The sequence below is a fragment of the Rattus rattus genome, chromosome 4 (genome assembly GCF_011064425.1).
Source record: "Rattus rattus isolate New Zealand chromosome 4, Rrattus_CSIRO_v1, whole genome shotgun sequence".
NCBI lineage: Eukaryota > Metazoa > Chordata > Mammalia > Rodentia > Muridae > Rattus > Rattus rattus.
This window is the reverse complement of record NC_046157.1, coordinates 46,942,986-46,955,659: the sequence shown is the minus strand read 5'-3', so window position 1 is coordinate 46,955,659 and position 12,674 is coordinate 46,942,986. Positions and strand designations below refer to the sequence as shown.

At 47.5% G+C, this 12,674-nt stretch overlaps 1 protein-coding gene across 1 annotated transcript in view; it reads right to left on the bottom strand.

Annotated features, from left to right (window-relative positions):
- Positions 1-12,674, bottom strand: part of Tmprss2 (transmembrane serine protease 2) — a 39,192-nt gene that overhangs the window by 12,799 nt on the left and 13,719 nt on the right. Inside the window, exons 3-6 of the mRNA XM_032900351.1 lie at positions 11,624-11,843; positions 6,376-6,462; positions 5,774-5,893; positions 578-704 (exon numbers count right to left, since the gene is read on the bottom strand). Of these exons, the coding sequence (XP_032756242.1) occupies positions 578-704; positions 5,774-5,893; positions 6,376-6,462; positions 11,624-11,843 (554 nt within the window). The remainder of the gene's footprint in view (positions 1-577; positions 705-5,773; positions 5,894-6,375; positions 6,463-11,623; positions 11,844-12,674) is intronic.

Genomic DNA, 12,674 nt, shown 5'->3' with positions numbered 1-12,674 from the left:
GCCAGGGTGTGATGGTGGGAAATATTACAATATTCCATCTCAACGGTGTCCAATGTCTCTGGTTGCTGAAATTCTCTGTGTAATCCAGGCTTCCCTGGAATTCATTCTGTAGACCAGGCTGGCCTCAAAATCAAAGAGCCACCTTCGTCTGCCTCCTAGGTGCTGGGATGAATGGTGTATACCACCATCACCCAGCACAAAGGAATTCTTAAGCGTGACTCTGCTCAGGTCTCTTCCATGCCCAAAGCCTTCAGTGAACAGAACAAAGGTTCAGCTCATCTGACTAACTCCAAGGACGAAATGTGACCTATTTTTCTTATTTTGCACTCTTCCCCCTGGCATCCAAGCACTCATAAAGTACGGGCATTCCCAAGTAACCAGGAAAGATGGAGGGCAGGCGCGGTGAAGCTAGGTTGACAGTGACGATGGATGAGTTGCCCTCCGCTTTGTAGAACCATCTTTTTTAAGGTGACAAGTGTCTGCAGCATCCAGTCCCTGGCACGTATAGAGAGCTGGAGAGACAGTCTTAAAGTGTCATTATGACGGCATTGTGTCCCTCCTGGGCTGCCATACTTACTTGTATCCCATGTCTTTACATGCTGCTCTCCCATAGCTCTCATTCCAATCATCCTGGCAGACGGGATACCAGGCTTTCCTCTGAGATGAGTAAACCTGGAGGGTGAAGCTTGTTCCATAGAGGCGAACTGTTCAAGGAGAAAGATGCTCCATGAGTCCTTAACTCTAACCTCATAGCTTCTAGTTGCTGTCCTACCCCAACACTGCCCACTACAGCTTCTTCCTAAGGCTATGGCTGCACACAAAGAGGGGCCATGAATCTCTGTTCCCCTGATTGAAAGCATTCTGAAAGAATTCCAAACATATTCAGACATAAATTCTTCACCATGCCCATCGCCTGCCGGTGACCACAGGAATGAAAATATGCACAGTCAAGCAACACAGTGGAAAGTCACTCAGCTGTCAATGGGAGCCAAGCTCTGACAGGCGCCACTATATGAATGGGCCTTTAACCCATGACACAAAGTGAACGAAAATCCCAGCTTAGGCAACCTCAAACATATGAATGTCTAGGCTAGAAAATCTAAGAAAGGGCTGAAGAGATGAATTGGGTCATTAAGAGCACATAGTGCCCTTGTAGAGGACCCAAGTTCAGCTCCCAGCACCCATGTTGGGTAGCTCAAAAACAGCATGTTACTGCAGCTCCAGGGAATGCAACGCCTTCTTGTTCTGGCCTTCTGGGGCTGCACTCATGTGGCATACACACTGAGAAACAAACACACATACACAAACTTTTCTAAATGTACTTTAAAAGAAAATATTAAAAGGGGGAGATTAGTAATTTCTTAGGACTTGAGCAAGGCTGGTTTAAAAAAATATGAATAAAATATAGAGAAACACGAAGTCCCTACCAAGCTCTCGTTTTGAATAAGTTGATTTCACATCCAAATCCCATGCCCTGGCGGAACACCCAGGTCCCTGACAAGTGCCCCAATATTATAGTACACGAATGCTGAATTGTTCATTTGCATTTTGCCTCGAAAGGCACCAGCTCTTTCATTTAAAGACTAACATAGTTAGATGCCGCTAGGCTCTTCCTTACTCAGCTCTGGTCTCCAGAGAGATCTGCATATCCCAGCATTCAAAAGACTTGTCATCTGATAGAGTTACGAGAGCACAAACTCAGAGCAGACTCTTAGGTAACTGGTGGGTCACCCAGAAGGTAAGGAATTTACAAGAATCTTCTAAACGGCTGCCAAAAGACAGGGCCATGTAACCAGGGGAAACGATAGGATCTGGTCAAGCCTTGGCTCACTTCTCACTTCTATCCTGACCCTGACTCATTAGACAAACGACACCTTAGAGACTGCTCCCAGAGGGAGGCCACCCTGGGGCCTGACTGTCTTCAATGGCTTCAAGGATGAAGGAAGCCACAGAGCATGCGTGTTTGGTGTATAGATAAAACTCTGTGACAAGCTAGGCAACAGGATGTCAGTCAGTGCCCAAGAGAAACCACGAAGCCATGAAAAGCCATACAAAAGTCCCAACCCCGTACTGCAAAAAGAACCAACTCAATCCAGAAGGTTTGCACCTCACAGAACACCCAGCACAGAGCATTCTAGAAAAGCTAATCTATGGAGACAGTCAAAGACCTGAGGCTGCTAGGGGACACTGAGGGAGAAGAATGTACTGGGAACAGGAGGCTTAGGGTGGGGCAATCAGGGTGTAGGTATACGACCAGTGCTGTGCTTTGTCAAAACCCATATGGTCACACCAGGGACATGGCTCTGGCTCCCAGGGACAAGGTTGAGGGACCAGTGTGTTAATGCCTGGGTGACTGCTGGAGGCAGGGTGGCCTCTCTCTGCAGGCCTAACAGTGCTTTCAAAATTAAAGTGCTTAAATGCTATAAGTGGTAACTCAAAGTACATGTTTGGGGGCCCAAGGTAATGATTTGGTGAGTGTCCATCACGACGCATCTCCTCTACCAACGGATCATGCTTGCCTCCCTCCCTGCCACTGGGTTCCTTCTCCTGTCTGTGGTGAGGACACTGAGGACTGGCTCGATAAAACAAATAAGGAGCTGGTGGGTCCTGGTGTTCACACACTTGGGAAGAAAGTGCCATACACATCAGCACTCCCTCCCCTCCAGCCCCCACCCCACCCCACCCCCGCTTTGGTTTTCTGAGACTGGGTTTCTCTGTATAACAGCCTCAGCTGTGCTGGAACTTGCTTTGTAGACCAGGCTAGCCTTGAACTCACAGAGATCTGCTCGCCTCTGCCTACTGAATGCTGAGACTAAAGGCATGTACAACCGTGCCAGTTTCCGTGCACATTCTTAAACATTTAAAAGCAGACATGAAGGAGAGGGTGATGTATGCTGTTCCCATCTATAGGGGGCACACGCCATGCCAGGTCATCTGCCCCTTTTATATGAAAACTACATAAACCCAAACCTCAGATGGAAATGCCTTCCTAGCAGCTTAGCTCCTAAGAAGACATCCTACTGCCCACTCACAACCTGAGCTTTGCATCCTGGGCACTGAAATCCAGCCTTTATGATAATCATGAGTTGAGGCCAGCCTGAATAACTTAATGAGACCCTGCCTCAAAAAAAGTAGAATATGCACAGCAATGCAGAGTAGTGGTGGAACGGCTGCCTTCCATGTGTGTGGTGCTGGCTGCCACCTAGTGTTGAAATAAAATGAAATAAAAGTTTATCGCTCATATACAGACAGGAGCAGAAACGCAGTGATATGTACTGCTCATGATACCTTAGCCATTCTCAGCACAGACACCAGAGCCATTGTAAGCTGTGGGCACTGTACCTCCCAAGCACCCATCTGCTGGGGAACGGGGGTGGGGTGGGGCACAGAACAGGTATCAGTCGACTCAAGTGAACTAACAGCTGGGCCCCATGCTCCTCCTTGGGAATTTCTTTGAGCCAAGACCAATGCCATAGAATCTAATTCACATAGGGCGTAGAGGTGAGGATGCAGCAGAAAGCTGCCCTACCCAAAGTGAGCCCTGAATAAACAAAACCAACCTTGGACAACTAGGTCTGTGCGTTTTTTTACCCCAAATTCCAAGAAGACTGGAGACCACTTGGGTGGAGACAGCAAAGCTTGAGAGATTCCTGGAGAGAGCGGGACAGCGATGTGAACTTCCCATTTAGGAGAATGGATCCTCGGTGGGGACACATCTGAACTAAACAGGAAGTCAGAGAGGAGCCATGGCCTCAGCCCCTGGGCATGGACAATGCTTGGGAAATGAGGTCCAAGAAAAGCAGAAAAGCAGGAGAAGGCGGCTGTTGCAGGCAGCAAGACAGTGACTCACTGTCAACTGCAGAGTCAGGAAAACATAGAGTCTATGTCACCCCATCACCCCTTCAACATGGAGCAGCCAGACAGCAGGCATGACCCACAGTGCCAGGATGTCAATCGGTCTAGCTTCAGACTCTGGAACTAATCAACTCTGCTCCTTAGGTGTCATTATTGGGCCCAGCCTCCTGACTGTCCTTGAAGTCAGCTTCAAAAATTAATAGCACAAGAAAGACAAATGCATTCAAGATTACTCAGTGGGTTAAGAAGCTTGTCATCAGGTTGAATTTGATCTCCCAGAATCCTCATGGTAAAAGGAAAGACCCAGTTCCTGCAAGGTGTCCTCCATCACCATTCCTGCCATACACATAGTAAGTAAATATATATTTTTTAATTTTAAAAATGCAAAATTAAAACTTCTTCAAAGGGATATTGCCCTGTGCTTGTTATTAACAGAACAACTGTCATTAAAATTTTGAACATAACTTGTGCTGGTGAGGGTGAAGAGAGAAGGGAGCCTCTGAAATTGGCAATGGGATTGTAATATATCGAGCCATTAGTGAAAAATAATAATGGAGGTTCCTTGAAAACACTAAAACATGCGGACAGAAACCAGATATAGATGTTTCCTGAGAGACACAGCCAGAGCATGTCAAATACAGAGGCGAATGCTAGAAGCAAACCACTGAACTGAGAACGGGATCCCCGTTGGAGGAATTAGAGAAAGGACTGAAAGAGCTAAAGGGGCTTGCAACCCCATAAGACCAATGATGCCACTCAACCAGAGCTCCCAGGGACTAAACCACTACCCAAGACTATACATGGATAGGCCCATGGGTCCAGTTGCATATGTAGCAGAGGATGGCCTTGTTGAGCACCCATGGAAGAAGTTGCCCTTGGTCCTGCCAAGGCTCGACCCCCAGTATAGGGGAATGTCGAGGGGGCAGGAAGGGGGGTGGATAGGGAGGGAACACCCTTATAGAAGAAGGGGAGGGGGATGGGATAGGGGGCTTATGTCCGGGAAACTGGGAAAGGGAATAACATTTGAAATGTAAATTTAAAAAATCCAATAAAAAAAAGAAAACACTAAAACAGAATTATGATACAACTTCTAAGAATCCATCAGCTGGTGCATGGGTGAAGAAATGTGGAACACGTGCACAACGAACCAGGATTCAGCTATAGAAAAGGATGGCGCCCTGCTACTTGTAACAATACAGATGAACTTGCAGGACTCTGCACTAAGGAAGGAAGTCGGTTCAGAGAGGCAAGCACCATGGGGACATGGGATCCAGAAGTCATACTCACTGGAGCTGAGATCAGAGGTAGTGCTCACTAGGAGCTGTACGGGAGTGGTTGGGGCTAGCTTGTCAAAATACACAAAATATTAATTACACAGGAAGAATGAATTCAAGAGGTCTATAGTCCACTACGGTGTTAACAGCACACTGTCCATTCAAAGACAGACCACACTAGTCCACTATAAACATAAGAGCACAGGGCATATATGTTAAGCAATGTGGCTGCCTCATCCATGGGAGTACATGTATAGAGACATCACACTATACCGGACAAACATAACATGAGCTTAGCTTGTCAGCTATTAAGTAAATAATTTAAAGGAAAAAGCAAATAGACTTGTTCACTGCTGTCACCGTGGACACCACCTTAAACGAGGGCACTCATTTTTAAAACCAGCACCGTGCACCCTAACTTATTTTCGACAGCCTGCTTGTTTTAACTGTCATCCAATAGCAGTTGGAAACGTGGCTTTGAGTTACCGAGTCCTTGCTGGTTTTGTTCCCTCTCCATCACTGTGTGGTGCAGAGTCAAAACCACAATCCCGAGCCTGGGCTCAGCACCCTGCCTGGCTGTCCCCAGCTGCCACTTTGTAGCAGATATACAGAGCCCAGCGCTTCCTGATCCAGAGCCAACTCACCACACCGGTTCTCGTCTTCCCCATTGGGACACTGTGACACTCCGTCACACCAGAGGGAAGAGCTGATGCATGTGCCTGAAGTCCCACACTCCATCTCTGATGAAGAGCACTTGCTGTCCCCTGGCACTGGATCGGGAGAAAGGGAAGAAAACTCATCAGGCTGAGCATCCAAGGAACTGCAGAGCCCTTAGGAGTCTTGTCATTCACCCTCCAGTCCAGTGAACAGGAGAAACCACCTCCTCATAAGAAAGGGACATGCCATGGCCACCTGTAGTGGTTTGAATAAGCTTGGCTCGTGGGAAATGGCACTTTTAGGAGGTGTGGCCTCGTTGGGATAGGCGTGGCCATGTTGGAGGAAGTACACAGAAACTCAGCAGGGTACAGAATGATTGCTACTTGGATGAGAGAATGTTTTCCCACAAGCCACAGGTTAGGGAAAACAAGAGTTCACTGTCAAAACGGTACATGGAGAAAAGGGAGGATAGGGCAGTCTTGCCCTCAAGGGAAACCGTGTTGGGAGGCATCACGTGGCTCCTCCAGCCTGCGACAAGGGTCACAGTCACAGCCATGCACACAGTGGCAGCATCCAGCCCAAAACTTACGGAACTTCCAAAGCAAGCCAGCAGCCACAGCAGCACCTGCGAGGACAGTGCCCAGGGCCAGGGCGACAAACATGGATTTCTTAGACTCTGTGGAAAAGAGGGATGCTCAAGTCAGTGCTGTCAGGAGACGCTGTGAGTCATTCAACTTGAAAATATCACGTTTGCACATGCCTGTCTATAACCCTAGTACTCGGGAGGTGAGGACAGGGGCAGGAGTTTAAGGCTATCCTGGAATACAACAAAGAGGAAGAGGAGAAGCAGGAAGGGGAGTATCTCAGGAGTCCAAGCCCAAAGTACACTTGCTACACATAGCAACCAGGCCAGCTTAACCTGAGCACCTTTAAACTTGCCTAAAACTCTTGCATTACCTAACGCTGGGGAAACTACCCGGTTCTAAGCCTGTTCGTAATAAGATAGTGAATTCTGCATGCTTCTCGTTGAAACCACGCTGAGCCTGAGAAGCAGAATGATTTTATGGTACACTTTCACATTGCCATGCAGCCAAAAGTCCTAGTTTAGCTTCCGTACGTGGGTCCGTTGATACCACATTAGGGGAGAAAAAGCAACGATTTATTTCATTTGGGTTTTGTGTTGCCAAGGATTAAACCCAATGCCTCGCTCATGCTTGGCAAGTGTTCTACCGCCGAGCTACACAGCCACCCTAAGAAACAGCGTTGCCACACACATACAAATGTTAGTTAGGGGCACCATTTCGTGGGGTCCCCATGCTTCTGTGGCGTGAAAACATCTGCTTGGGGAAATAGAAACCAGATCCAAAATGAAATACAGCAAAACTTAAGCTCTTAAAACATCAGGACGCCTCAGGAAGGGCTTGAAAATGGGCCAATGTCCACATAAAAAACAGCTTAAAGAGAGAGCTGCCGGGTTACAGCAACTGCAAGTATGAGTCATATAATACTGTCCCCCCAGAACATCATGGGGCTGCCGGGGAGTGGGGGGCGTCCAGGTAGAGCACTTATCCTTCCCATGGTAACTTTGGGCTTTTCCTCCTGGCCACTTTGTTTCCAGAAATAACAACTCTGAGACAAATTATTTATGAATAAATGCATAGGCCATAAGCTTCTTCTTGTTCCCCAACTAGTTTGTAACTCAATTACCCTATTGATTCTACTCTGTCTTCCACATGGTAAGTTACCTCTCCTCGGGTTTATACAACCGTCTTCTCCACAGTTACAGGCGAATCTGACTACTTTCCAGAATTCCTCTCTCTCCCTGCCAGATGTCCCACCTTCTAATTCCTGCTGCAGTTCATTGGCCATCGTTTTGGTTTTTTTTTAATTGACAGGCGATGCTTAAGAGAGTCACCTCGGCATCCCATGGCTGCTGAAAGAACCCTGTGGTATTTGACAGCCACTAGCCACTAAACTGCTATTGCCACTTTCGGTAATTAAGAGTTAAGTGGAATTAAATGACAGTGTATAAATTGAGTCACTCAGCTGCCACGGGGGGTTTTATAAAGTCACTTACTTCCAATCCTGATGACCTAAGTTTCGTCCCCAGAACCTACATGATAGAAGGACAGGGCTAAATCCAACAGGCTATTCTGACCTCTGCAACACTCTGTGGTACACAAATAAATAAATAGATGTTTAAAGTGAGCAAAAAACAACAACAACAAAAAAAAAAAAAAAAAAAAAAAGAAGGAACTCTTTGTTTGGAGATGTGGCTCCGTAGTTAAGAGCACTCGTTGCTCTTCCAGAAGTCACATACTTGGTGACTCACGATTGACCTCGGCTCCAGTTTCAGGGGATCCAGTGCCCTCTGCTGGCCTCTGTGGGAACTACATGCACTTGGTGCACATACATATGTGCAGGCACTCATAAAATAAGAATAAAAATTCATCTAAGAATAAAATAATTTAGAGAATTATTTTCAATTGCTCACTGATTTCTTCCAGCTATAGCAAACAGGGGTTTTGCTACTGAACGGAGGTTTAAAACAAAAGTAGCATCAAGGTTTAAAGAAAGAGCCAGATGTCAGAGAAGGGACCCTGGGGAGTCTGAAACTTGGTTTCTAACAGTGAGGGGCTGGTCACTTCCAGCAACTCCCTCTCCAGGTGAAGTCCCAGCCTCGCAGGAGGTATGGGGTAAGGTCCTTGGAGCTTTCCTTGAAAGAAAGGCTAAGAGATAGAGTACAGGGCAGGGGAAACGTCATTGAAACCAACACTCCCAGGCTAGAAAGTGCCTTCAGGCCTGGGGACCCCAGTTGCAGTGCCACTGAGCTTCCAGAAGTCAGCAGGGCAGGCTCAGGCTGGGCTCTGGAGCCAAAAGACCCAAGCTGACCTGCTTAGGACTGCTTCCATCTGGTTACTACATCCTGTTAGTGATATAAAAAGTTTTCAGAGAATTCCTGGCAATTGGTCCTCATGCCCATCAACAAGGATTGTGCCCCTATAGTAACGTGGGCAGCCTGTACTCTCAGCAGCCTCACAGGGGAGGCCTGGGTCTGAAAACCTCACAAGGCAGTGATTTTATCAAAAGGCAGTGAGGGGTGACGGTGCCTTCAGGCACCAGGGTGGAGCTACCAAGAAACCCGCAAGAGAAATTCCTTATGGCTCACCTGACGAACTAAGCACACTTTCCTCTTTGGGCAACCTATCTGCATGCCATCATATCTGAGATAAAATAACTTGCTTAAAGCTGCCCTTGTGGTTCAGGGGTAAACATTTGCCTAGCATGTTCAGGAACCTCGCTCAGCGGGGGAAAAAAAAAACAAACACTAACTCAGTAACTTGGCTGGTGAGTCAGGGAGATTAAATCCGGTGTCCTTCACCTCTGGTTGGGGCGTGTGCAGAGTCACAAGCTGGCTGGTTTGCTCAGGACCATGCGTGCAGCAAGCAACCCCCATTTCACCTCTGAACAGGCGTTTGTCACTAGCTACGGTCTGCACAGCATAGACTTGCAAGGTTCAGCCTTGGGCCATTGCTCATTTATATCCATCCTTCCCAGCAGAGCCTGTTGACTCAGCCCAATGGCGTCTCTGCCTCACCGAGCTGTTGACTTTGATCTTCATAGGCTCTTGTAGGTGCCACTCAAATGGGTAAGTTCCATGACAATTGCTAAAGCAAACAGATAAACCCAAAGCAAAATGCCCTACCAACATAATAGAGGACACAGGTTCAGAGCTTAATATCGTTCTGGCAAAAATGTACACTTCTTGACGTCTTAATAGCAACAACATGTCCTTTCTTTTTCAGTTTTCTTTTGGGAGTGTGTGTGTGGTTGGATTCCCTCCAGCTGGAGCTGTAGAGGAACTCTGGTGCTCTGTGAGAACAGTTAGTGTTCTTCACTGCTCTAACGTGATTCTAAAAACATTGTCAAGGTGAGTGCAAAAAAAATTAGTAAAATGAAATGACTAAATTACGTTCCAGTTCATGGGACACGGGCATCAGTTTGGACTAATGGTAGGAAGCCCAAGACTCTAGTCTAAAAGGCCGATCACCAGATGGTGATTTTATCGAAGCACAGCCAGACGTTTCACAATGCAGGTTTATAAAATTACACCTCAGTGTGTGTCCTTCCTATTGACAGGCAATTGGCAGAAAACTAACATGTCCTGCCCTCTATCTGTCACGTCCTGATTACTCCCTGGGACTGTAAGTACTCAGTAAGGTACACTGGGACGTTCTATGCTGAGCACTGATGGCAGGACAGTCTTTTTGGAGGTGCAACCTTACATGGGGTTCTTTGGCTTCTGACAACTAACAGTTCCTTGCCCTGGCTTTCTTCCAGCCAGTGTAATGAGTAAAGGCCAGGTCTTCTGCAACTCAGCTGGGCTAAGGTGAAAGGGGTTCATGCAGACAAGGAAGAGAGCGAGAGAATGGAGCAGAGCAAAGGACAGAAGAGCCACTCCGAGGCTCAAATGGTGGGACAGAAGTAGAGAGGGACAGCAGGAAAGTCAGGAATGCCCAAGTAGGACAGACAGACTCCTGAGGCCTAAGGCCTATTACTCGGTTGCTGATGAAGTGACGGGTGGCCCACAGAATCAACCTTGAACCATACACGAAACACACAGACAGGTGCTCAGTTCACAAAGCAAAACTATCGGTAAAAAGCTGGTGTGGAACTGGAGCTATCCACCAGTTAAGGACATCTACTGCTCTTCCAGAGGATCCGAATTCAGTTCCCAGCACTCATGTTGAGCGTTTACAAATACCGACAGTACCTGGGACTTCAGCTCCAGAGGATCCAACACTTTCTTCTGGCCTCCGTAGACCCAGGCACACATGTAACACACACACGCTCTCACGCACATTTTGAAAACTAAATATATAAAAAATAGCTTATCAACAGAGTCACTGGTGTCCTTTACACCAGAGAGACAACACTGGAAACACCGGGTAAAAGGTGGAGGGACATAGAGGTAAGGAATTTGGATAGTGAGAGTGACCATTGAGCGAAAGGGCCAAAGGAGAGGGTAAAGAGATTCAGCTTTCATATTCAACCTCCAGCACTGTGCTGGAGTTACAGGGGGGTTAAGGGACTATGGGGAAGACATGATATATCCAGGGGTAGGAGAGTATTACTGTCAGGGTAGGGGCATCCAGCTCCCCTAGAAAGTATATGGGGAGGCCCTGGAAGGAGAGAAACCCCCCTTGTGGGGAAGACCCTTCTGCCTGGGCAAGTACTGGCAGAGGTGAGAGAGGCAACAGGTCTCTGGCTAATCACAGGAGGTATCTTAACCCTCAGCTCTCTGTATTCTGAGCACATCAATAACATGTAAGACAGTTCATTCCCAACCTTGAGTGCTTACTGTTGATTCAAGACAACACATCCATAAGTACAGAGGCAAGAAGGGACTGAGGGGGCTGGAGAGATGGCTCAGTGGTTAAGAGAACTCTTCCAGAGGTCCTGAGTTCAAATCCCAGCAACCACATGGTGGCTCATAACCATCTGTAATGAGATCTGATGCTCTCTTCTGGTGTCTGAAGACAGCTACAGCATACTTATATATAATAAATATGTCTAAAAAAGAGAAGGGACTGAGAAACCATGCCCTCACCGTCCAGCTGAGCTGGGCAAACACACAGTGGTGCTACACCAAAGGCCAAGGGGAAAGGAAGGACTCTCCATGCCAAAGAGATGAGGCAGGGCCCCTGGCTCTAACCAAAAAGATTGGCCCTGTTGGCAGTGCAGTGTTATTGACAAGGTAGGAGAACTAAGAAACCACAAGAGAAGGCAGATCCAGAAACTGTGGCCCCTTGTGGTACAATGCTAAAGAGCCTTACTTGAGGTGCACAGTGTTCCTGAGGATCTGGGCTGTATGTGGATGGCAGGTGTTGAGGCTTGAGTTGTAACTCTCGGAGCATACTGGGGCACTGGAGATGGGTGGCTCTGGGCTGGATACAAGTTGCAGCCATTGGGAGACACAGGTGGCCTCGGGGAATAGACGTGCTCAGACTGATACCCGTGGTTCTCATAGTAAGGTCCAATTCCTGGAGGTGACCCCTAAATGATGGGAAAGGAGATAAATCAATCATAGCTCTCACTCACCCTAAAGGTTTGGAAAGTTATCGTCATACTCAGAAGACAGGGAGAGAGGCAGCAGGCTCGCCAAGCACTCTGGCATCACAGCAACCTGCTTAGAATGACTAGATTCTGTTTCTGGATTAACTAGAATGCTCAACCATCTGTGTTTGGTTTTCTGGTCCATTTGTTTCCATTATTTGTTCTTTGAAATAAAGAAAAGGCGACTGATAACTAAGACTCTGTAGAAGAAAAATACATACAAGTTTGGAGTCAAAAGTCACACAGCTAGAGTCCTGCTCTATGGTTCCCCCTCTAGGTCACCCCCTGAGCCTAGAAATTATGAGCCAGGCTGATGTCAAGGTTCAGACCGGCTCACGTCCAAGAGAACTCACCTGCTGAAGAGACCTCACGTTCAGATCCTGTGGGCAACCTTGGGTGCAGCAAACACACTTTTCAACTGATCTGAGAAGCTGCTAGAAGGCACCCATGGTGCAGGCTCCTGTGGCCACTCTCCTCCAGGGTGCTCTCTCTCATGCAGCTGCAGTTGGCAGAGATTTACACATCTGCTCCCCCGAGGGTGGTGTGAGCTCAGTGTAAGTGTCCCTACACCGTGTGGGCACGGGTGCTTTTTTAGGGGAATTTGGGGGAATGTGCTGTATAAATAGAAAAGGGCAGGACCCTCTGCTAGGGTATCAATCGTTCTCTCAGTTCATTCATACAACCCTCCCCAGGCTGCACTCCGAGTACAGCCTAGGAGTCGTCAGGACTTCACAGCTTGGCACTCTTATTTCCACTCTCCCCACTCTCTCA